Genomic DNA, 27,088 nt, shown 5'->3' with positions numbered 1-27,088 from the left:
AGCTCTTGGGTATAAGAAAATAGCACATCCAGAAGCAAATGTGTAACAAAAAGTGCCACGAAGTTGTTTGGGACAGCAACTAACGTTAATGGATTATATAAGCTTGATCTTCAAATTAACTTTTGTGAGTTACTTGTGACGGTAGCTGTACTAACATGTTCAATTCCAAAGTCGAGAAAATTGTGGAGCCATCTAGGGTGTCGTCAATTCTTGGAAGAGGGTAACTGTCTTTTTTTCGTCACGTTATCAGTTGGCGATAATCCACGCAGAACCTTGTCGAGCCACCCTTCTTCAATAATAAGACTGTGGAAGACCAGGGGTTGTCAAAAGGTTCGATGACTCCTTCTTTTTCCATATCGCTGACTATCTCCTGCCTATTTCTTTCTTGGCAAGAGGGCGTGTTCTAGCTGATTGCCGGATTGGTCGGGCATTCCCAGTGTCGATTCTGTGCTGAACCACATTCGTTCTGCCGCCTTTTCCTTCTCCAATATCGAAGTTTTCCTGGTACTTCTTCACTAACTCCCTCAATTTGTATCGGTGAGTTGGTGGTATGTCCTTGGAGGAAATGTCAATCAACTTCTCCAACTCTTTAGGCAAGTGGCTGGCTTTGCTAACCGAACTGCGAACACTCCGTATCATAGAGGAAATGAACGAACAGTGCCCCAGTATTGTTCCTTTCTTCAAGGTCACGGAAAAGTAGTTGATATTCATGACCCTGACCGGCACAACTTATCAACACGCAACAGGGTCTTCCCCAGTGCGATTCCTCGTCCAATTTTCTCACGCTGCTCGCACGCTTTCTCGCTGCTCGCACTTCCGTCCAAGCGAGCCTCCAGGATGGTTTCAGTCCTCTCAGGTATGCACACGTCTTCAGCCAGCAGGACCCTGATAATCTCTTCGCTTCTTCCATGAAGCACCAGCTCTTCGTCGACACGTAGGACGCCGTCTTGAATATTCAGCTCGAACCCTCTGCAATTCATTATGCCCATTCCAATAATCGCATTGTCCTGGATGTCCGCCACCAATGCACGCTGGTTCAATTTATTGCTACCCAACACCAATTCAATTGGTAGTTCTCCAAGTACAGTGGCAGGCTCTCCTTTGCTGTATCTTCCAAATTGACGGTTCAATTCTTGCCGGTGTTTTGGCAAAGGTTGGCCCAAGAATGGTTCTCGTCGCACCTGTATTTAACAGCATGGTGTAAGGCTCGTTGTTGATGAAGTCGTCTACGAAAACGCCTTTGTCTGGACGTTGGAGAATGGCAATATATGCGTTTTTTACTGGGGCTTGCTGGGTACAGGCCGACGATTGCCCCTTCTCATCTACCACCTCTAGTTTTTCTGATTTGTTGTTGGTTCTTTGAATGCTGGACATTTGCTACGCACATGCCCAATTTTCTCACAATTCCAGCATCTTATTTGTTTTCTTTCAGGCAATACTTCTTTTATTACCCCATCTCATGGTGGCCTCAATATCAGCAGGCACCTGCCCATCTTCCTCGATAGTTCGAACTTTGTTCTGGCTCTTGCAGGATTGTTTTGCAGCCTCAAACTCCAAAGCGCTTGCCAGTGCATCCACGAGATGTTTCGGATGAGCTAGTGTCACGGCCTGCATTGTTTCTTGGTTGCGAAGTCCGTCTAAGATTGCCCGACCTGCTAACCGCTCCATTACATTTTCCGGTGTAGCAGGATATGCCAGACGAACCAATAGAGCAATGTCGGCATCAAATTCCTGTAGAGATTCTCATGATTTCTGGCAGCGGTTCTTCAGCTGTGAATGGTAAATTCATGGCCTATTCATACCGTAGCTCAAGATGTTTTATAAGTTGATCATAGTCTTTCTGTTCTTGGACCGTGAGGGTTTGCAAAATATTCGTTGCTTCTCCACACAACGCCAGTGTTAATGCTGCCGCATTTACTCCTGTAGCTCTGGCCGCAGCTTCGAATTGTCGGCGGTAATTTGCCCAAGAAGTTTTTCCGTTGAACTGGGGCAGCTTCATGGAGAGCTTTCCTGGTTCAGAACTGACTTTGACATCTTTCATTGCCTTTCTTCCATGTTAAAACTTAGTTCCGGAATTGAGTTTTCGGTAAGTTTCTGTGGTGTGGGCGGAATTAACGATTTGGTATTGTAACTTGCCAATTGTTTCCTTCATCTTGCCGATTTCTGCCTCGACTCCGCCTTTGATTTCATCGCCTATTTTTTTTCATTCTCTTCATTTCTGCTCCGATATTGTCTATTTCTGTCTCGATGGTTCCTATCCTTTCTTCGAGTAGACTCGCCACGCAACAAAGTTCTTTCTTTAAGCCTTCCGTATTTTCTAGAAGTTTGTCCTCCAAACTTTCGGGATCTTCTCCTGATTCAGTCCAAGTTATCCCACAGTCTCTTCTGGAGTATTGATTTCTTTCCGTTCTAGTTCCCTCTCCTCCAATTTTTGCTTCAATTCAATTCAAGTTCTATTTTCCATTCATTCTATTTTCCATTCTATTCAATTCATTGTCTATTTTCCACAAAACTGTATATGTCCACTTAATTTAATCGAGTCCGAAACACTTATTTACAAGTCTATTTTTCGCGAGGAAGGTCTATCCGTAGTCCGGTACTGTCTACTTCCCGAAACACAACGAATCACCAGACAATTTCACCGCAATACAAATATTGTCCACCACGCGCTCACAGAATTATTTTACAAATCCACTTCTGATCACCAAATGTAACAAATTAAAGAATTAACTGTCTTAAAAGAAATTTATTTCTAACAATATTTCACTATCACAAACTAATTTATACACTTAGCAACTAACGCTTAATTTATTTCCACTATTTGAATTCCTTGTTTAACTGCTCGATTCTCTTTCTGAATGCAACTGCCCTCTCTTGACGAGAGCCGGCCTTATAAATCGGTAAAGGTCCATTGTAGAATTCTCTAGTTTGTTCGGTACTCGCCTAGAATTTTTCCGGCGGTTTCAGACTGCATTCTTTCGCGGTGAGTCAAGTATTTATTCGATGAATCGGCTGGCGTATGGGTCAGGGGCGGCTTCAGATTCGTTATAGTATTGTGGAAGCTGCTGAGATTTGAAGCTCGTTATGTGGAGACTGTTGATATGGTTCTGGAAGCTGCTGATATTTGAAGTTTGTTCTGGAAAGGTTGCTAAGAAGGTTTTGGATGTAGTTGTTGAGATGACTCTGAACTGATACTGCACACGTTGATATAGTCTTCTGAAATACATTCGTTCTTCAATACAAACATACACCAAAGGAAAATAATATTCAAGAGTGGGGGTTATGTCTTTCACGAAGTGATTGACTTATAATTGAAATGAAAAATCAACTGTCATTCAAAATAAGAAATTTGAAACATATTCTGCACGTACTAAATGAAGGAAAAATATTGTATGAAAATACTACTTTATGCGGATCATATCTATGAATGAGGATTTCCGGATGTTGGTTGATTCAGCATTGACATTGATCCATGTCACCATGGGTATGAATAGAGAAGGTCAACAAACACATGAATTCAGCTTTCTTTTCACTTTCATTTGATGTGCTACATGTGATGATGCGACTATTATTAGCAAAGTGCCCTCTTGGCATCTTTTTCGATTTTTTCTTTGTCGATGAATTCTGCATTTCTTTTCCTTTCAATTGATGTGCTGCACGTTGAGATTCAACTATCATTAATGAAGATGTGGCTTAGTGCCCTTCTGGCATGTTGCACCATCTTTGTGTTTTCTCTGTCGATACATTATGCGTTCGTTTCCCCTTTCATTTGACGTGCTATACATGACGATCCAAATATTATCGAAGATGCGGGTTAGTGCACTTCTGACATGTTGCGCCATCTTTTTTATTTTTGTCGATGAGATATGCATTCGTTTACCTTTCATTTGAAATGCTATACATGATGATCTGAATATTATTATCGAAGATGGAGGTTAGTGCACTTCTGACATGTTGCGCCATCTTTTGACTTGATGTACGTGACGATCCGAGTATTATTAACGAAGATACGGTCAGTGCCCTTTTGGCTGTCTCTTTGTTTATAAATTCAACATCTCTCCTTTCATTTGATATGCTCCACGTTACGATGCAACTATTATTAACGAAGATGTGACATGGTGCCCTTTTGGCATATTGCATGTCATCTTTGTTTTTTCTCTGTCAATTAATTCTGTATTCCCTTCCCTTTAATTTGATGTGATACACTTGACGATGCGACTATTATTAGCAAAGATTCGGGTCAGTGCCCTCTTGGCATCATCTTTGTTTATTTTTTCTTTATCGATGAATTCTGCGTTCGTTTCCATTTCATTTGATTTACTGCACGTTGAGAACAAACTATTATTAACGAAAATACGGCTTAGTGCCCTTCTGACATGTTCTTTCGATGAATTCTGCATTCGTTTCCCTTTCATTTGATGTGCTGCACGTTGAAATTCAACTATTATTAACGAAGATGTGGCTTAGTGCCTTCCTGACATGTTTTTGCTTTGTCGGTACATTCTACATTCGTTTCTCTTTCATTCGATGTGCTACTACACGTTGAGATCCAACTATCATTAACGAAATTGTGGTTTAGTGCCCTTCTGACATGTTGCGCCACCTTTGTTTTTTCTCTGTCGATGAATTCTGCTACTTTTATTTAACGTGCTATACGTCACGATCCGATCATTATTAGCGAATATACAACTTAGTGCCCTTCTGACTGTTACGCCATTTTTTTTGTAATAACTAATTCATTTTAACAAATCAACACACATTTTCTACCACGCCACCACCTCCCACGTTGACAACGTTACTTACAAAGTTTTAATGTTTTATCATTATTATTCCCTCATTTTTGAGTTCAGTTTCATCTAACACAATCAACCAACCGATATTTGTTCCCTCCATTCTGATTGACTGACTGACACCACTCTGTATAATAAGTTAGGCTGAGTGTTCCACAAGGTTCCGTTCAAGAGTCCGAAAATTAGCAAAATGAACTTTCGTATGACAAATCATGGACTTTGGTCATCTCTTGATAATGCTTACTTGATTAGCGAAACGCGTTAAATGATATAAATGACAGATGACTGTCATATTGAAACACAAAAAACCGACAATGACGACGAAACGATAACGAATTAACGCACGCAAAACGGTCGTATTTTGAAATGTCTTTGTCGAATACTTCGCTCCCCCCATTTTCGAACGTTATCTACATTGATGTAGATAATTGTTTTTTCTGAAATGATGTCTTTTGAAACACCTTATATGCACTGAGGATCGTACGTTGGAACGTTAGAGCCCAGTTAAACTGCAATGTTTTTCTTGAATTATGTATTTTACCACACCTTGTATACATTAACGTCATGTTTTTTATCTTCAATGATGTATTTTAAGACACACTGTACACATCGAGGGATCGCACGTTAAAACATTGGGGCCCCGTTAAACTGCCATGTTTCATCCAAATAATGTATTTTTGCCACACCTGTATACCTCCATGGCTGAAAGCCATGTTTTTTTAAACGCTGGTAGCCATGTTTTTCTATAAAGCTGCACACAACATGTATACCGCGATATAAGCCATGTTTATTTCTTTAACGCTGGCAACCATGATTTCTTCTTTATCGCTGCGTACATCTTGTATACCATTTGATTGATGTGTTTTGAAACGACACCCTGTATATCCAATATTATTGTTCTCATAAGCACACTCGAATCGTTATCTCTCAAACAGCGATAACGCCACCGAAAACACTGATAAGCCACTTCCGTTCCAGAATCCGCCTTGCTCATCTACTATTTGAATTTCCCGCTGTACGCGCGGTAGCTTCTGATTGGTCAACTGTATGACGGAAAAAGTGGAGTGGGCTCTGAAAGTCTAAGGCCCAATTCACACAGAATGGCAGATACGAGACGCGGACATTTGTACCTTCCGTGTGAACTGGGCCTGAGGTCCAGAAAGAGGCGCTATAAAAATTCATGGGATTTTGGGGCGGAACTCATATAGCAATATTACTTTATTTTCATAACGTTTCGGCAAAGTATATCATTTGCCATCTTCTGGTGATATCTGGAGTTTTTCAACTAGACTAGTCTAGTTTCGTACTTTCCAAAATATTTACATAATCATCAAGAATCGATTTAGATTAGCACTATAAATACTTGACGCTGGTATACCTCAAAATTCATCAGTCATTTTAGTTTTTAAACTAGTGAATGTACCAAACTGTATTGTAACGAAATAAATTGTTTTTGAAAAATGTATTTTCGAAGCAAGTTATTTAATTGGCGCTGCGAACAGGATTCCAAAACGAAGTTATACTACGGTTTGTTTTAACGATTTGTTTAGAATCATCGATCATCTGTAGATACACGTTACCCTAAAGAAGATTTGGTCAACTGCTGTTCACCTTCTATTGGAGCCCCAGAATTCGAGGAAGCCTTTGCTTGAGAATACTTCATCGAACTATCACAAACGAGTTACGCCTAGGATCAAGATGAAACTACTGATTTTCCTTGTAAGTCCCCTCCTTTCATTTTTGAATAAATTACAAGTGAAAATAAAATTGAATCAAACTCTATGATAAGTAGATCAAGATCACCAATAATTTTTGAGAGTTCAAGACATTCCGATAATATAATGGCTGCTCCTACTCAGGTAGAAATCAATATGGGAAGAGACATGTTGCCAGAATACTCAGGAGGCTCAGAAAAAAATTGCATATTCAATGAATTACTCTTTGAACAAGTCAAATCTATGTTAACCGGAGAAGCTAGAAGTATATTAATAACCTCTAATTGTACTATGGTCTGAAATTAAAGATGCTTTGTTGTGTAGATTTAGAGATCCGCGATCGGAAGAACTTTTATCTCATGACCTGAGTACATAACATTCAGAGACTTATGAGTAATATTTTGAAAAAATAAATCAAAACTACAAGTACTATTCGAGCACATAAACATACGTACACCCAACAGAGATATACGAATTTGCAAAGCCTTGAATACTTTAAAATCAGGAATTTTAAAACAATATTGTTCACATCTATTGAATTTGCCCATTGATTCTATCGAACAAGCCCTATTTGAATGTAGACGTTTTGACAATAATAAAGCGCAAATAAACTTTATGAACTTCATGAGAATTGAACCAAAAAAATCTAGTTAGTACAAGAAAACCTCATATAAATAATAACAACCAACCTTAAAGCCACATTTTCAAAATTTTACTCCAAGATATTATTTTCCAAATAATCAATCACGATTTCAAAATACCAATCCTAGCGCTATGAGAACGCCACAAAATAATAATTTTCCTAGAGATCCAGTTAACGTTAACTCACGGAACCAAAATTCTAATAATATTAATCCTAGACCTGTACATATTAGTTCTAATAACCCCAATCCCATGTCAATTACGACCAGAAGAACATTACAACCGCGTACAAAAAATTTCAATTCGGAATCACACGATGAAAATTATATACCTACGAAAATGAAAATTTTCAAATACCTGGTTCATCAGTCCAAAATGTGACTGAAGTTCTATCTGTTCAATTATCAACCCAGGTCCCGCTCAAAATTTATTTTTCCAACAATTTTTCACAATTAAATCTATAAACCAAACAATAAAAGACGACAAGAATGTCTCATATCCAATCTCAAAAGAATATGGAATAAATGATAAACTTTCATGTAATTCAATTGCACGATAAATTCCGCGCTTCATTAGGAAGAAATGATTTTCAAAAGCTCAAAGCAAAAATAAACTACGAAAACCAAATCGTTGACATTGCAGGAAAGGAAATTCCATTCCCTATCGAATCAAATCCTGACAATTTTATGCCTCATACTACAAAAATGGAAAATCATTTGAAATTTTCCATTAATATTGAAAACGGCCCAATTCTACTTCCAGAAATGAAAATTGGAAAAACCTATATTCACGAATCAATAGTTAATGCTAATAAAGAATACTGCGAATTACTTATCGAAGTAAAAAAATCTGAAATTCATTTTTATCAGCCGATTGATGTTGAATCGATTCTCGATATGGAAATTAGAAAACCTGTGAAAATAAAGCATAATTTTGATTTTAAAAAGAATATCAGAACGGAACACACCAATTCAGAAGAATACAAAACTATTCTTGAGTTGTGCCACGAATGTAACGACATATTTCATAATAGCTATTCTCAACTAACTTTTACGAATGTTATCAAACATAGCATAAGGACTACTGACGACGATCCTGTATATTGTAAATCTTTTAGTTATCCTTATCATTTGAAAAAAGAAATTCAAACCCAAATTCATAAATTATTAGAAGACAAAATAATAAGACCATCTATTTCACCTTATAGCTCACCGGTATGGATAGTTCCAAAAAAGATTGAAGCTTCGGGACAAAGAAAAATGTGACTTGTAATAGACTATAGAAAACTTCATGCTAAAACAATAGAAGATAAATATGTTAAATGTGTTTATTTGGCACACGGTTTTCATCAAATTGAAATGAGTCCGTATGCCATTTGGTTTAAAAAATGCTCCATCAACATTTACATTTACTGAACATTTAGAAGAAACCTGACAGTCAAATCAATTAATCAATATCGACAAAAATCAACTATTTAAAGTGGCGGAATTCTCTAAAATCAAATAAGTAATAATCAATAATAGCAACTATTCATGCCTATCCTGAATTCGAATAATTACCTACACCTACCAACGTATTTATACTCTACCTAATATTCATTTCCAAATTTTACATCCACCCTATCCTTATGAATTACTGGAGAGTGAAAATTCAAAAACATTATGGACAAGTGAAAAATGCAAGAAGATTAACGAACGCTATATTTGTATGGAGAAACCTTACGCAAACGATTGTCAATTATCTTATTCAAAAACCTGTATACAATTGATGTTTTCGATGGATATCCCGAAAGTGCGACAGAAACTAGAACGAAATCTGCTGAAAGAAATCGCTGCTTGAAGCAGCATTGCCGCAGTGATATACTCTTTGATGTATTCATGATTCCAATTGTATCGCAAAAACAATTTTCATCGAACAACTCCAACAAAAGACGCCTCATCACATTGCTGCAAACAAAGTTGGAAGCACATAATTACAAGGTTGAGCAGGCAATCGAAGACGCGGATTCATTAATTGTGCAGACTGCCATCGAACTTGTTCTTCTCTTCATAATATGTAGATTTGCTTGTCTTGTCGACTGTTAGAGACAGAGAGATCCCGAATCTTTATTTGCGCAAACCGGGTAGACCAGTTTACAATATAGCGATGCTGTAGCGAAAAGTATGTTATATTTTTGCATGCCTTCAGTGAATGTGATACTACATCGGCGTTGTTCAGTCAAGGCAAAATTCGATTCCTCAAAACTTTGGAAAAAAAAAACTCAATATTAACAGATGCGATTCAGGTATTTGACGACCCCAATGCCGAATTAACGGAAGTCATCGCCGCTGGTGAACTGTTTATATTACGGCAGTATGGTGCAGAAAGCGAACATAGTAAGATGGAATTTTGTACGGGCCGTCTCAAAAAATTCATTTAAATTATCGGCGCTACCACCAACATCTGATGCGTGCCATCATCATTCATTGTCAAGTACAGAGCTGGCGGGGAGTTCAGAAACTTCCAGATCATGGATGGCGCGGAACAACCACAAGACTGGACGCATTACGGATGACAATGGAACCAGCTCCAAATGTTTTACTAAGAGCGTCTCGTGCAGATGCAAGAAAAGTTGTGGAACTGCTTGTGGCTGCCGTAAGATGGGATTGAAATTTTCGATTATTTGTTTACATTGTACTGGGATGTACTGCAAAAACACTACGGACCAGATTGCGTTAGACGACGACAATGCAAAAGATCCCGAAAACGTTCTCAATCAGTTACAGGACGATGAGAACCAAACATACAACGCCGAATTTGACGAATAAACCCAAATATCGACTGTGGATTAGGCTCCTTGGGAATACCACGTTAAAAAACGCGCCGATCAACTCTACCTCAAGGGTGGTGTGGAAACATTTTGATAATGATACATGTATATACAAAAATAATAAATTTGGCGCCCAGGTCAAACAACAATAAGGAAATATTGACCGTAGATTCTGATAATTACAAAATGTGTATATAGGGGCATGTAAAGGCGCGCTTCAAACCACCATAGCATATCAAATCGGACATCTGCAGACTCAGAAATCATTACTCTTTTGGAAAAAAATACATAACTATTTCACAGCGACCTACACAGCGAAATACTCATTTTGTTGAACATCAACCCTCAACTTTGACGCGTCGTAGAGCGGAAACTGTTGGTCGTAGACAAAAAAAAGTAGAATTCAAAATTACGCACCATTTTATCCTGTATATATTTCATTTGAACTTTTCGGCAGGATTTACCACATGGCTCAATTTCCTCTTAAAGCGTCGCGATGCAGAGTTTTCATCATCCACAAGATCGGCAACCCCCGATGTCGCAAACTCAGGTGTACCTACTTTTAAAAGACCTATGTCTACCATTCCACTTTGACTAGTACATGTAAATAATATGTTGCTATTAATATTTCTGCAATTACAAACGACTTTTCAGTTTTTATTTCATTGTTTCTTGATCTATTTGAATTCATTGTAGGTTAAAGCTAGGGTCATTAAGCTTTTATCTCCATCCATTGTATCTGCTTACAAGAAACAAACTATTATAGACTTATAAGGATGGTATTCATTACAAATTCAGATACACCAAGTTACAGCAGGTAAGCTAAAACTCCTGACCAAAGACTAATCAACTAATGAATCAGTATTATTTTATAAAGAAACCTTTTGTACCTTTGGAAGATAAATAATAATTGTTACCAAATTGATGTTGGTACCTTTAATCTATGATGAACTAATTTTCTTTTCCACTTTTATTGAACTGTCAAGTGTTAAGTCAGCTGTCATGTTTCAACAGTAGTGTTACGTTTTCCCTGTGGGTTTAAAAATAATTGACTACACTGTACGATAATTAAAGTCAACTTTATTTTACTGTTATTACAACAAAACACGAACTAAAACTTCCAACTATTATTCAAATGTATATCGCCTAATTAGATCGCACTGTCCGCGAAACTTTACTATATCGATATGCTTGTAGGTAGCGTTTATATACGACAATCGAAAGCGGTAGAACATTCGTCGGAATTCCATCGAAACCGTAGCATTATTCTCAAAGCAACGCCACGTCTAGAGTATGAAAATTGTGTCCCTGTTGCCTATTTGTCTCAACAATTGAATTGAATCAAACATACTGAGAAATGGGTTGAAAATGAAATATAGTTGAAACTACCATATACTTTTATTCGTCTGTTTCTTCAAATCAGTTACTACAATTTTGATGAATTCATGTTTATTTTGCTGTGTGGGCATTAAATAAATTCTTGACATGAATAATCCAAAATGAACTCCTTTTTCATTCGTTGCATAGATGAATTTTTCAAGATTTGACTCACTTCATAATCTATTTCAATTCGAATATCAGTGATAGAAATCAAAATCCACTATTCCGTATCACCTTTCAGTATAAATATTACCTATTTAATGTTTCAAAAAAATATAAATGTTTGAGAAAGCAAAAAATATATGTATTGTTATGAACTTTATATCATTTTTAAATAGTATTTGAAAGAAAATATGTTATCTGGTTATTGGTTTATGTTATTTGACCTATTCTAATACTCAATCGATGATGAATTTCAATTGAAAACAAATTTTAATACTTTGTGGGTCCCCTAAAATAAAAAATAAATAAATCGTTGAATTTGCCCAGAAATCTTTACTGGAAAGGAATAAACTTCATACAAGAATTTATCGAACTTGTCAGTAGATATGTTCAGACATTCATAGCCGACATATTTCATTTCAATAAGATTTTCGACTGTTCCAATTTTGAAAAATATGCAAATTTCGTTTATCCAAAAAATTATTACAATTCAAATTACATTCATTTGCCTGTATAAAATTAGTATTCCAAAAACATGAAATATGAAAAACTTGTTCACTATTCCACAAAGTTTATAACAATTAAAATGAACTTTTAGGCATCTCACTCCTGTTGAATATTTTTATAGACTCTATAAAACAAAACTCATTTATTTTGATATACACACCTAATTATATTAAATTCTATTGTCACTGTTTCAAGATTTACACAAGTACATTTTGTGAAAATGAATAACAAATATTTATGTTTCCATCTGGAAATCTCAATATGCTTGCAAACCATCACTATCTTTCTTGTTTAGAAATTCAAACATCGTTACAGATATTTGTGTTTGAAGTTAAGTAACAAGTTTTAACATGCACAGTATGTGAAGGTTGTTTGAAGTAATATTCATACTTAATAATTTAAAACAAAAGGTTTGAAATTGAAAAACCTTTCTAAGACAGGTTACTAATAAAAAAATTAGGATTGGTTGCTTAGTTGAGAAAAACTTTCATAACAATATAAATACTTACAAAAATATAAATTACTAATTATTAACAGCAAATCCAACCCTAAAATATAACCAAATATGTGAAGAACATCTTATTACAAATTTATTGTTTAAATTAACAATACTTAAATGTTATCTGGAAGGCATTTAAATTTCATTCTTATTTGCGTCGAGTATTACGTTTTTCAGAGAGCTTCTTGAAGTCTTCATTTATCCAACAATACCTTATTTGATTCTAATAATAACTGATTTATATTTCTTTAACAAGATGAATGAAATAAGTTCAGATGTAACAAACTGAAAACAATCGAAATTCATTTTGAAAGTTGATTAGATCACAATCGTAATGAATCTTGTAATGATTAAAATCTATACCAAGTAATCTGTATAGCTGCCACATTAGTAACTCAATATGCTCAATTTCAAATAAAAGTGCAAAATACTGGTTTTTGATTCAACATTACCTATTCAATACAAAACTAATTACAAAAATCGAAAGAAATATCACTCAAAAGGTTAATACTAATTGTTACAAAACATATAAAACATTTTAATTTCTATCACTAACTTAAATAACTTAATAAATTATAATACACAAAACAATGATAACATAAATGAAGCTGCCTTTCAGCAGGGTCATAATTTTTTTTGTGATGTATTTGCAAATACAATTCACATAAATATGAAAATTATTGCTTACAAATTATATATATTGAAGATGATCTGAAAATGATGACTTTGACAGATCTGATATTGAACTGCAAACCAATATCTCGGAACAAAGTAAGGGCTTATAAGTTTAGCAGCACAGTATTGTCATTCAAAGTGTGATTTCATTTCTGCCGAAGTGCAAAAAACTCATAAGTCTACTATCCCTTAAAGCTGGAGCCTGAAAAATGCCTTCTGAAATGCCATTGTTCAAATTTCATGACAAATATTACTTTTCATCTAAAAAGTAAATCAACAGTATTATTGAGGATATTCAATACATTTTTCTATAGCTCTTCACTGTTTACTGAAAATAAAATAATTTTGAAATCTCCCAAATTTTGTAAAATTACTAGTTTAATTGATTTTTGTTTATGTCCGTTTCATGTATATAATGAATATTCACAAACACATTTTCATTTATATATAGTATAATATAGATACGAGTATCAGCAGACAGTGCAAGAACCAGAGATGGGCAATGTGGTGGAAGATCCACATAAGAATTGTTGATGGAACAGGAGGAGGGTATTCGAAGTGAGGCTGAACTGAGTCCTTCGGCTGAACCCATACAGTCCCTAAAAGAACTAATTTCCAACGGAGTTGGAGTAACAAACCCTACCCTGTTGCAAAATCGTGGGCAAGTCTTTTCAAATTCGACTGAACCTGTCCACAGTTTCGACGAAGTTGCTTTTGAGCACATCAGCAGGTCCAACCAGTTTGTAGATCCAGACCGTTATAGGATGGCATGTTCACCACTCTACAACTTACTGAACAGCCTGAGCAAAAACATCTCGTCGAACAAGATAATGCAATCTATTCCGATTATACTTGAAATGTGACGTTTTGTGGAGCAGTTTATTACTCACCTTCCTACATAAGGACCAAAGACAGGAGAGTAGATAAAAATGCCAAGAATGACCAAGCCACTATAATCAACACTGGCATCCCCTTCGGGTCAACGTGGATTCATAAAATGTTGCATAACATGCGGACCGACTGGATGAAGGATAAGCAAAAATATGCTGAGGAGTTTCTAGGTTTTCTTTTGAATGGACTCAATGATGAAACGTTTGAGCTTAAGGAGTTGGTTAACTATTACACTGAAGATGAAAAACCTCTCGTTGACTCTGCTTTGAGCAGTGATTAAAGTAATAAATGGAACTTAATGGAAGCGAAAAATAAATGAAACCTAACCAGGAGGATCGACTTCACCACACCGATAAGCAACATATTTGGGGGGGCAACCAAGAGCATTCATCGTACCAAATACCAGAATGTTAAGAATATCCAGCCTTTTCTCACCCTACTACTCAACATTGAGAAAGTAAAGACTGTCAGGAAAGCGCTCAAGGTACTCAACTCCAAGAACAGTTTAGAGGGGCTGACTGCTTCGAAAACTAACAAGAAGGGAATAAATAATGCTCTGCAAACTTCCCGTTATCCTCGTATTGTATCTTAAGTTTTTCGAATACAATCACGACGGTTGCACGAAGTTTATCGAGAATTTGAAGTTTGGATGCGATTTAAAAATTGATTCGACATTGGTATCATCGGAAATACACTCTCCAACAGAAGAGCAGTACAAGTTATTCACCGACGTTTGCCACGACGCACACGGGAAAAATGCCAGCATTGGACACTGTGTAACCGATTTCTTCCACTTCGGCTACAACTCTTGGCTAAAGTACGACGATTCTCCCGTTACGACCGCGCAAGAAGAATACACGTTGAAGCCCTAGGAAACGCGAGTTGCTTATTTGCTGTTCTACAGGCGAAGCAATGCGATACGATCTAAATAACCCCCCCCAAGAGAAATAAGGTTGCTGCGGTTGCGTACAGTTCAGCGTCTGGGATCGTTAGGAATTTCTTTTTTGAGTTTTTATCAAATTTCAGTTTTTTGTTGGTTTTAGTGGATTTTTTATTCCTTCATTTTGTTGTAATATAAAAAATATACTTTGTAATATTTTTATCATTTCTTCTCTAAAAAAAATGAATTGAATGGTGCTATCGGGTGTATTTGATATTAAATCAAAACTACACATAAGCATGGAGTCACCAACAAGGGCCAACCATAGATGTATGGTTTCAGTTAGGAGACCTACCATTCCTTGGAAACAACTAACATGACCTGGATGCAGAATACATGTTGGAAGCATACTTCAATTTTCATTTCAGTTTCAATGATGATTTGTTTTAACAAACTATAAAAATATTTCAATAAATAATTTAATAAAAAAAAAAATAGCAATAAAACACTCTCGGTTCTTACTTACTCCTGGTAAAATTTCCAAAATGGTAAATATGTGTTCTTTATTATACTTGTTATCTAGAAAATGGTAAACGATACAAATTACCTTCAGTGCATAAGAAGTTTTTACAGTCCTACTATTTATTTATTGTTGAATTGATTTTTTTTGCACTAATCTTGTATCAAAATTCATCACTTTCACTTCATATCTGACATGTTATGTTTGTGCAGATTTTCAGCTCATTCATTAATAAAAAAAAATTCACTAGGTTCAAACTATTTAAAGATGATAATTTTTCATCATTCCGAAAAAGCAATAATGGGAGTACAAAAAATATCTATGTCCGTTAATCTTTCGGTAGTTGAATACAGTCTATTAGACCGAGTTGGAGCTATATTGATAATTTTTTGAAACCTGAAGGATTTGTTTTGCCAATACCGTTTTAGTGACTAGAAACCTGGTCTGTGGTGACAATTAGTGAATATATTTTTTTCTTTAAACAAATAATTTACGTGAGATAACTTTTATTTATTTAATCAAACTGATTTTTATGCGTTGAACTTCATTTGACATATAGGTTATTAACAAAAAGAACAGGAGTGATAATAATGAAATGGTTCTACTATGGATGCAATGTTGGAGAAGCTGAAAATAAAGACCGAATGAGAATCTATCTGGAAGATAGTAAATTTGAGAAAAATATTTCTACTAGAGGCGAATCAAATGTGTAAATTGAAATTTGAAGAATGTAAACGAAACAGAGGAAATATGGTAATAATCTACAAAGTAATTAGAATTCAGACATATTTCCTCCAGTTATGTTCAGAAAATAATAGAAGAAAACTTACTTAATGAACAGACAGGCACAAATATCACTGATATTTGTGATATTATTTGACATGACTACCGAAAGGTTGATGATCTCTTTCTTGTTTCATCAATCAACTATAGTTACTGAAGTCAATGTGTAATTACTAGTTTCACAATGAATTGCTTAAATGAGTTAACATGTTCTGGTGAAAACAAATGTCTGTAAATCATTCAATGGCATTTGAAGAGCATTGTAATTAGTGAGAGTAGAACAAATAAGGTGACACATCGGAAGATTGTGAAAAAAAAATTGTTTGTACTCACATGAAATGGTAAGCAGAGTACATTTTTTCTGAAGTCAAAATTCGGCGGTATCCCTTCGTTCAGAAATTATGATCCCTCAAAAGTTAAAAAATCCAAGAAGAAAAGAGAATTGAAACTTTCTATGTTTTTTACCACTTTTACTTTTACCACTTCTATTTTTACCCCTTCTATTTTTAACTAATGTTAGTTCAGTTTCGTCCTATAAGGACATTTTCAAACTTATACATTAAACTAATAATGGTTGATTACATTAGTCCTTATATAGCACCCCTGTAGGTAATAATAGAGGTACTTGGTTTGATTGAGTACCTGAATTTTGTTTACTAGTTACAATGCGGATATGCTAATTTGAAAACCGGTGAGAAAACTAAATCGATTTGATCATTTAACAGGTTGCACCCGCAATGTTTATGCCTGTGAGTTTCCAAGGATTTTAAACAATTGAGTTTGCAACCCTTCCTTGCATAGTGCAAAATTTCCGTATCGTTTAGATTCAGGAACTTGTGGTTGCATGCCAAGGAATGGTTGGAAAACGTCAAATCATTTTTTCTCAGTCTGAAGAACCTTTCATGTTCAGCATACCGTTTTTGGAGATTTCGACCACATTGTCCCACATAAACACTATTACACTTCGGACACTTAAGCTTATAAACTCCAGATTTTTCCAACTTGTCCACCTTATCTTTGGCATTGAAAAGGAAATCAGATAACCTGATTTCTTTGAATCTTTGGAAATTCCCAAGCATAAAAATTGCATGTGCAACCTGTTAAATGATCAAATCGATTTAGTTTACTCATCGGTTTTCAAATCAGCATATCCGCATTGTAACTAGTAAACAAAATTCAGGTACTCAATCTAGCCAAGTACCTCTATTATTACCTACAGAAGCGCTATATAAGGGCTAATGTAATCAACCATTATTAGTTTAATGTATAAGTTTGAAAATGTCCATATAGGACGAAACTGCAGTAACGTTAGTTACAAATAGAAGGTAAAAAGTTTCAATTCTCTTTTCTTCATTATGATCCCTACCACGTAGTAACGGCTACATCCATCAATTTATTAAAAAATCCACCTTTTTTTGGCACAAGGAAACCATTGAAATACACATGATTTTATTCACAGAAAAATATATTTTTATTAGAGCTGTTTTCTGATTCCATTGACAAAATTCAGATTGAAAATTTACCAGGAAACAGTTCTAACAATATATTTTTTCAAGGAAAGGGTAAGTTTGTGACTAAAAAAGTATAAAGCAAGGTAGATTAATGTATATACTAGACGTGGTAAATAAAATCATGTGTATATAATTTTCTTGTGAACACTAGACAGTGGATCTTTTACCCTTTGACGGGACATAATTTCCGAATCAAGGGAGACTGCGCGTTTTGATTTCAGAATCGTGTTCTACCCATTATTTTATTCGAATACAAACAAAAATATTTTCAAAATGTTCCGATCTGGTCAAAACAAATATTTACCACAAATAAAAGTTTGTTCAATAAATAAATTTAAAGCCCATCTAGCTCAATATCCATGTCATCGAATATTAGTAATGGATAACAGTTTCATGATATAAAGTACGAAGGCAACAACATATCAATACTTTCATAAGTTGGCTGTAGAATTCTTTTTATTTTAATATTTTTTATCTTGTCACTCATCCTTCAGAATCATCTTCTTTGTTATTATTGGTTATTTAAATACTATCAAATCGATATAAAAGTTTTGTCCATTCTCAATCTATACAAAAAATATAGTGAAGAATCAAGAAATAATACTAAGGTAAATGGTACTACTGGCATAAGCAAAAGTTTGGTTATGTTCTATATTCAACTTTTGTAAAAACGGAAGTAAAAAGCTTATGAAAAATATCACAATTGGACTCCTTAGAAAACACAAAAACAGTAAAAACTTATGAAAGATTCGCTACAAAATGAGTATTTTCGTATAAGTACAAGTTAAAAATCCCAAGCAAGAGAGCATATTTTGTAAAAAAATTTAACACTGTAGTACAAATCTGATACTATTAAGTATAGATGCTATCACTGGGTATTTTTCAGAATACATTATCTGGGAGGGAAGAGTTTCTTGTTAATGCAGTTTATTGTTAGAGCAACTCTCCTTCAGTCATTTGCGTTGAGACAAGATTCAATGGTAAGTCGGCTATGCTGTCCTCATCTGATTCAGCTTCCCGCGCTGAACCTCCGGATGATTCCCTTCTAGGCAAGAACTTAGATACTGGTGATTCCTTAAAAGAAGTAAAATATATTATAAAATTTTTACAGCAGTAATATTTTTCAAATGGAAAAACTTTCAACTCCAAAAAAGGATAATGAATATTCTCTGCTGAGTTTGATTCGTCAACTTCTTGTTAATATAAATATTCGGGATCCCAGTCTAAAAAGTGAAGACCTGAAACTTGAAAGTCAGTGACGGCTCGTGCATTGGAGAACAGAGGAGGCTAAAGTCATAAAGACTATATACACACAGAAAAGCCCGCCGGAGGCACGAACATTTTTTGGGGTACCCCACCTATTTAAAGCAAAATACGTAATATTTGCATAAATGCAAACAAAAATTGTATATTGCCGAAAATTATACGTATAAAACTGACCATTAAAAAAAACAAAAACGAGGAAAAAGGGTTGTCTTTGAGTTATTTAATATAAATGAACTCTTCTCAGTCAATAAATAATAATACTTTTCTCTTCTAATACAGTCTAATAAACAGTTTTGTTAAAAATTGCTACACATATTTTATAAGCACAAATACTTAATTATGCTCATCTTTGACATATTTAAAAAAGATTGAAAGTTGTGATATACAGGTAATATCGGTAGTTTCATCAATTTCCCATGTAAAAAAAGAAACACTTTCAATCTCCTTGCTTATATTTTCCTTAATAATATATGCCACACTGTCTATAAGCTCATTTTGGATGGTTTTTGAGGTGCACAAAAAAAAGCTACCGTTTAAAAAAGTGCCAAATTGAGAATCATATTTGCCCCATAACATTAGTTCCCTGTAATTGCCGCGATTAATCGAATCTTCGGTTTCATCGTGTCCGCGAAAAGCTAATTCTGGGGAACCCAAATAAATCGTAATATTGATAAGTCTTCTTAAATTCGACCGATTTTCCCTAACCTGATTATTAAAAGACATTATGGCCTCTTTTTGAGCTGTATCAAAGCTGTTTCTATATTTTGTTTGCTAAACAATTTTAATTTACAAGACGATAATATATGCTCCTTAAATTTAAAATGTCTTTCTGTAGAACGAGGTGAATTTTTTAAATCGGAGTATCCTATTTTAGCCCACGTTTGGTATTCGGTTTGTACGGAAAATAAAACACAGGGCCAACAAAAAAGGTTTTCTCGTTTAATAGAGCCGGTTAACCAATCGCATTTATCGTACCAACTAATATTAAATCCTCGATTTTGTCGATCATCTGACGCTTTAATTGAAATCAAATTTTGTTGAGGCCTTCCCAGAGTTTCAATAATGTAAAATTTATTATCATAAGATAAAGACTTCAAATTATTTGTCAGCAACCAATCGATTATATCGTCAGATTTTTTAATTTCGTCCAACTTATCCATAATAAATGGAAAAAAAAACTCACCGAAAAGTGAAAACCAAAAAACACCTTGAAATTGAAAGAGAACACTTTGAAAACACATTAAAAATATTACCAACAGCACTGCTATAATACAGTACTGCCTGTTTTATACACAATTACCAAATATTATCAAGACACACTAAAACGATTTGCCGAAATATTTTTCAGTCCCGGTCCGTCACGGCATCCCGTCCGAATAATTAAATAAAAATCAAACACAGCCGTACACTAACGGAAAACAACTGGAGGCTAGCCTCCTCTAACGCTATAATTTCTGTAACTAAAAGTACAAATCGGGACGTATGTCGCTGGTTGGATCGGCCTCGCGAAGCTTGTGTTTTTTAAAACGGTCGGAGGCTTGGCTCCCTTGCAACGTATGGCATTTATTATTTCGGGTTGATGGTTTATTCGTTATTCGTTCATGGGCGGTGCGTTTGAGGTTTGTTGATGCAGGATACAGTGTGGTACGTACTACGTAGTGAGCGATAGTGTTTTTTCGGACATATTATGTATTTATATTAAAAATTAATAGTAAAGTAATGATACCCACGCATTTATAGAAAAAAATAAACATAATTATTTGTCAATATCTTTTAATTTATTGCGATGAATAGCCTCAAATTTCATGGGGAGGCTAAGCCCCCCTTGCCTCCTCTGACGAGCCGCCGCTGTTGAAAGTAGAGAAAAATGAAAATAAATGAGATAATTATAGACTGAAATCAGTTGTTTGAAAACGGGGAATACGATTTTGAAAATACACTGCATCAACCACACTCTGTATTGATTTTTCAATTATTGTTACTACATTGCTGGCGGGTTGGCTGTCCTTATTCATCTTTTACTGCCTGAACCACTGTGCATGATGTTTTTAGCGAGTGCATTGGCTTGGGATGTGAGGGTTGAGCAAACCGGCCATCGTAGCCCCGCTGGAATCGGGAATGATTGAATCACTTGTAGTTCTGTTATTCCTTAACTGAATGGCATCCCAACGATGGCTTTATCCTAGGTGTGTATCTGTGCCGAGAGGATGAATGACACTGAGCCTATCAGCTATCTCTACGGAACCTTCGAGATACCAGGCGCCCTCTCGTCGTAGCATCGCCTGGTCACGGTAATGCGGGGCTCTGCCGTGATTGAACTTCTTCCCCTAGCTACTCGTGGGACTTTTACGGACAGATTAAACTTAAAAATTCTTTCTGACGCTGAGTCTACAGAAGAGATGGATGTCGAGCTTACGACTCCAACTGACCTCTCTGTAAATTTAGTGCAGGAGCGAGAGCTTCTCAACTCTCCAACTCCTGATCTAATGACTGAATCTAAAAAAAGGTTTGGTGGTGCAGCTAGGAAACGACTATGTCGTCTCTTCAAGAGCGGAACCTTATGAAACCGCCTTGCACCAAATTCTTGAGCGACGTACATAGAATCTGTTTGCGCTCAAGTGATGATTCACCAAAACCAGAGAAGAAAAAGCCCTGCACGATTGAATCTAAAGCATCGTCAGGTGTAGCTGACATGCAAAAACCCTCATATGGGAAGGTTGTCGCGGTTATCAAGGTGGGAATCTTGCAACTTGACTATCCGACTACCTCATTAATGATGAAACAGCAGAGCATATACTTTGTGCCTGCCCCGCTGGGGACCGAATCAGATTTTGAGAGTTCGGCAGAGCCGTACTCTTACCATCTGACTTGAAAGACCACTCACCATACAAACGAAATTCTTGCGGGTTGCGGTGGAGGGTCGTATATACCCACTCACTTTGGACCTTACCTAACCTTACCTACTACATTGCTGTTCTGTTTGTAGAGAAAGTTGCTTCATCGGCAAACAACAGATATTTTAGATTTTTTTTACATTATACCTACATTTCTATTTTCTTGGGGTTTTAAAACGGTATTCAAGACATTGCTGAATAGTTACTTGAAGAACATTCAAATAAACGTTAACGTTCCAAAAACTGCCATCAAGATTATTTTCAAAATGATCTAGAATAATTTGATCTTTTATGTTTTGTCTTTGTACAGAATTTTTTATTTGAAAGAAGTTTCGATACTGAACCCATCTAAAATTTTTTCAATTTTATTTACCGCAGCTAATTGTGCTAGGACGATCTACATGTTTTTCAGTAAGTAATCTCTCTCTTAAACTCTCGATCATTTGCATGGTCATGTCCCAAAAGACACTTAATTTAGCAACCATGACAAAACACCACCATTCAATATTTCCATATTCATTTAGAGCAGTGTTTTTCAACCTTTTTTCAACCTTTCACTTAGTACGGAAAAATATTATGCGACCCCCCGACCCTTTTTTCATGTATGTTATTATTTTATGTCACAAATATAACATTTTGATGCGTTTTGATGATTAGTATATAAATACATGATAAAATACGTAAAAAACAATATTTTACATCGAAAAAGTCGCCACTTGATAACTAACGCAATTTACGCGCATAGGTACGAATTTCTAGCGGGAGTGGTGGATCAAAATCGAAAATAAATCGTCTTTATTATGATGAAAATTATTTGAAATTCGGGTTCACTGTGAATGCGAATAGACCGCGTTATTTGCTTTGAAACTTTATAAAGAGAAAGCATGAAGCCATCGAAGTTAGCCACCTCAACACAAAACATCCAAATGAAAAAGATAAACCCCTGAAATTTTTTGAGAGAAAATTAAAAGCTCTTCAAGATCAAAAGACTGCTATAGTACAAATGTCCAACCTAAACGAAAAAGCGTTGCTTTCTAGCAGGAAAACCCCACACAATTGCCGAAAGTTTGATTTTAACGACGGCTTTAGATATAGCAGAAATTATGTTTGGCAAACAAGAAGTAGAAAAGCTCAAAAGTATACCTCTCAGACAATACCATTCAACGCAGGATAAGCGATAAGGCGACTGACGTTCGAGACCAAGTCATAGAAAAAATAAAAGAAAGTACTTTTGTGTCCTTACAATTTGATGAATCTACGGATATTGCGGGTTGTGCGCAGTTTGTCGCTTTTGTGCGTTATGAATCTAATGAAAAATTAATGGAAGAAATACTAATTTGCAGAGCATTTTCCTCAAACACTACAGGTCAGTGCTTGAATAACATGTTCCTTGACGCTACGCAAGATATGAATATCGATTGGGAAGAAAAATGCATTGCTATTTGTAGTGATGGAGCAAAAAGTGGATTTACTGCTAAATTGAAAGAACAAATGCCAAACGCTACTTGGATGCATTGCTTTCTTCATCGTCAAGCTCTTGCGGTCAAAACCTTGCCACAGGAATACAGTCAAGTTCTAAATATTATTATAAAAATTGTAAATTCAATTAAAGGAAAAGCACTGCAGATACGATTGTTTCGGATTATTTGTGAAGACATGGAGGCACTCCACCAAAATTGACTTTACCATACAGATGTTAGGTGGTTACCGAGAGACAATGTATTGACCAGAGTTATGAAACTTCCAGCTTAACTTTTAATATATTTATAGAGGACCAAGTCGGAATACTCTGAATTTATTTGTGACCCGGATTTTCTTTTGAAATTAGCTTTTCTTCTTGACGTATTTGACCATTAAAATATCTTGAATAAAAGTCTTCAAGGGCGAGATGAGAATGTCATCACTGCAAAAGACAAAATACATGGCTTTACAAAGAAAATTGACTTGTTGTCATTCTCTATAAATCAAAACAATTTCGATTCATTTTCGTCGACACAGTCTTATATTGAAGAAGTCGGATGTGAGATAAACATCAAGGAATATATACCTGTTATGAAAACGGTGTTAGATAATTTGAAAGAAGAATTATGTCATTACTTTTCTGTGCAAGATATATCGGAAAAAAACTAAGCAAAGGTGGATCTTGAATCCATTTTTAACTGCAGTTATAAATGAAGCGAATTTAACAACTAACCTCAAAGAAAATTTGCTGTAATTATCTGCCGATGGGATGTTACACTTAGAATTCCAAGTCTGCCAATTTGGATAGCTTTTGGTAAAAAGAAGAACAGAATACCCGGAATTAACAAGTGAGGCATTGAGGTGTTTGATTCCATTTGCCGCCTCGTATTTTTGCGAGTTGACATTTTCATCAATGGCCTAAATTAAAAGCAAGCAAAGAAATCGCCTAAATTTATAAAATGACTTAATACTCAATGCAGCAAACACGGAACCACAATGGGAAAAATTGATTAATCGAAAAAAAGCGCAACCTTCGCATTAGGAGTGACAAGTAGACATAGGCTTTAATTTTTTTGTTAATTTGTTTGTATTAATACGTACAAATTTTTACCAGTATATGTTTTTTGTTAACATTTTCTTAATAAATCTATTTTTATAAACTCTATTATTTTTACTGAGGTAGTTTTTTCATCCTTGCGCGACCCCACTACAGAAGCAACGCGACTCCCCACAGGGGGTTGCGACACGTTGAAAAACGATGATTTAGAGGGTTGCAGAGCTCCATTAGCAACTATTTTGCGACTAGTCATCAATTTTGACGAAGTGTTGAATTTGGATTGGACTACGACTCAATCTACTTTTTATAGATCAATTCTCAACCAAATCATTAACTTTTCAACTTGAGTATTGATACTTTAGAATGAGGCTAGGTTGCTTGGATGTCGGACTGGGGGTGCTCGCGAGTGGCTCGTGTCCGGTGTATCTGTTAAATTCAACAACTCATCTATCAGCCATTTTTCGTTTTGGTTTCCAATGACAATATTCATACAAAAATAGGTATTCAGTAAATTATATCACTATGTTAATTTTTTCTCAAAGGTAATTATTTACAATTTGGATAAATGAATAAATAATCCACCTATTAATAATGATCCAGTTTAGCGAAGAATAAATTCGCATTTTCCTTGTTTCTAATTTTCGTTCTTTCCTAAACGTTTCCTATCATTGTCAAATGGTTAACCATATTGTCTTTGTTGAAAAGGATATGGCAGGTCTGATTGCTGCTTTGTATATATTTATTTTGATATTTCTGCTGAAGTTGCTGTTTCTTGTAGCTATTTCTATTTCTAGTGCTTGCACTCATTACTTTATTTATTTCTGAGCTCCTGTTATTTGAGCAATCAACTATTACTTTTAAATATTTGAATCTTTCTACTTTTTGGAATGTGTATGGTCTTGAGACTAATAATTTCGACTTTTCTTCATTTCATTTAGTTTCAGTGCTCTGATTTTTTACTTCGGCTATAAGCGTTCTCTCTGCATATTCTAAGTTTTTTACAAGTTTTATTTAACTTGCAATGTTTGTATGTATGTTAGTTCAGGTCAAAATTTTCAACTGAATTTTGAAGCAGTTATCCTTAACCGTTTGAACTGAAATTTTGCATACATGTTTACTGTGGATGACGATGCAAGATGGCGGTCTAATTTTTTATGCAACCCATAATGCGGATATAAAATGAAACTGTTTTTAGTACTTGAACTTGAGGACTTAATAATTCTGTCTCCTGTTCAATTTGCTGAAAATAATACCATGAATTAAATGACGTCAGTCCAAATCCAATTTGGCAAACTGCTCAAGATGGCGGACTAATTTCATCATGCTCCCTCATAATAAGTGTATCAATATATATATCATAATATGTGTATCAAAAATAAAATAACGTCACTTTGAATCCAATATAAAAGACAAACCAAGATGGCAGATTGGTTTTTATGTACAGCCATGATGTAGGTATCAAATCAAAAGGATTTGTTAAGAAGAATACGAAAAATAACATAACACCTCTCAAACTCTAATTTGTAGGACATCTGTCAAATTCCAAATTGGAGGACCGCTCAAAATGGCGGACTAGTTTTTTATGCATCCCGATAATATGAGTATCAAATGGAACGATTTGCTAAAAATCCTATATGGCGGATAGTTCAAGATAGGAAACTAGTTTTATTATGCACCCACATAATGTGGGTATCAAATGAAAGAGTTTGCTGAAAAGTATATGAAAGATAACATGACGTCAATCCAATTGCTATATGGCGGATTAGTTTTTTTTACATTCCCCAGAACATGGCTATCAAATGAAAGGGTTTGATAAAAATAATACGAAACATAACATGACGTCAGTGTTAATACAATATGGCGGATCGACCAAAATGGTATACTAGGGTTTGCTGTGAAGAATTGGGGAAATAAAATAAAATAAATCCGATATGACGGACTGCCAAAGATGGTGTACTACGTATTTAATGCACCCTATTATAAGGAGGATATCAAATGAAAGACTTGAAGGGAAAAAAATCAAAATGGCGGGAAACCATATGGCCACCATTTCAATTTAAAAGAGTTGTAACTTGGTAAGGGTTAGGGATAGCAGAAGTGGCATTCAGACCACATGCCAGGTTATCTGATTTCCTTTCCAATGCCAAAGATAAGGTGGACAAGTTGGAGAAATCTGGAGTGTAATAGTGTTTATGTGGGACAATGTAGTCGAAATTTCCAAAAACGGTATGCTGAACGTGAAAGGTCCTTCAGACTAGAAAAAAATGATTCGACGTTTTCAAACCATTCCTTGGCATGTAACCACAAGTTTCCGAATCTAAACGATACGGAAATTCTGCACTATGCAAGGAAATGTTGCAAACTCAATTATTTAGAATCTTTGGAAATTCACAAGCATAAACATTGCGGGTGCAACCTGTTAAATGATCAAATCGATTTAGTTTACTCACCGGTTTTCAAATTGGCACCTCTTGTAAATTGTAAATTCAGGTACTCAATCAAGCCAAGTATCTCTATTAATACCTACAGGGGTGGTATATAAGGACTAATGTAATAAACCATTGTTACTACAAAGCAATGATATACTGTACGCTTCCTCCGAGACTGTCCCACCGCATCCTTACGACCGAAAGAAGGATACTACGC

The 27,088-nt window shown here is 35.4% G+C and overlaps 1 protein-coding gene across 5 annotated transcripts in view; it reads right to left on the bottom strand.

The window, feature by feature from the left end:
• Positions 1-11,335: 11,335 nt before the first annotated feature.
• Positions 11,336-27,088, bottom strand: part of LOC111511830 (GATA zinc finger-domain containing protein GATAd) — a 136,471-nt gene continuing 120,718 nt past the window's right edge. For all 5 annotated transcript variants that reach the window (XM_074184750.1, XM_074184748.1, XM_074184749.1 and 2 more), the window contains one exon: positions 11,336-18,838. In XM_074184750.1, coding sequence (XP_074040851.1) covers positions 18,698-18,838 — 141 coding nt within the window. In that variant the 3' untranslated portion in view covers positions 11,336-18,697. The remainder of the gene's footprint in view (positions 18,839-27,088) is intronic.

Source organism: Leptinotarsa decemlineata, unplaced genomic scaffold, assembly GCF_025532065.1.
Source record: "Leptinotarsa decemlineata unplaced genomic scaffold, Ldec_3_MD MMD2_tig00026358_RagTag_RagTag, whole genome shotgun sequence".
In the NCBI taxonomy this organism is placed as follows: Eukaryota; Metazoa; Arthropoda; class Insecta; order Coleoptera; family Chrysomelidae; genus Leptinotarsa; species Leptinotarsa decemlineata.
This window is presented reverse-complemented; position numbering and strand designations above follow the sequence as displayed.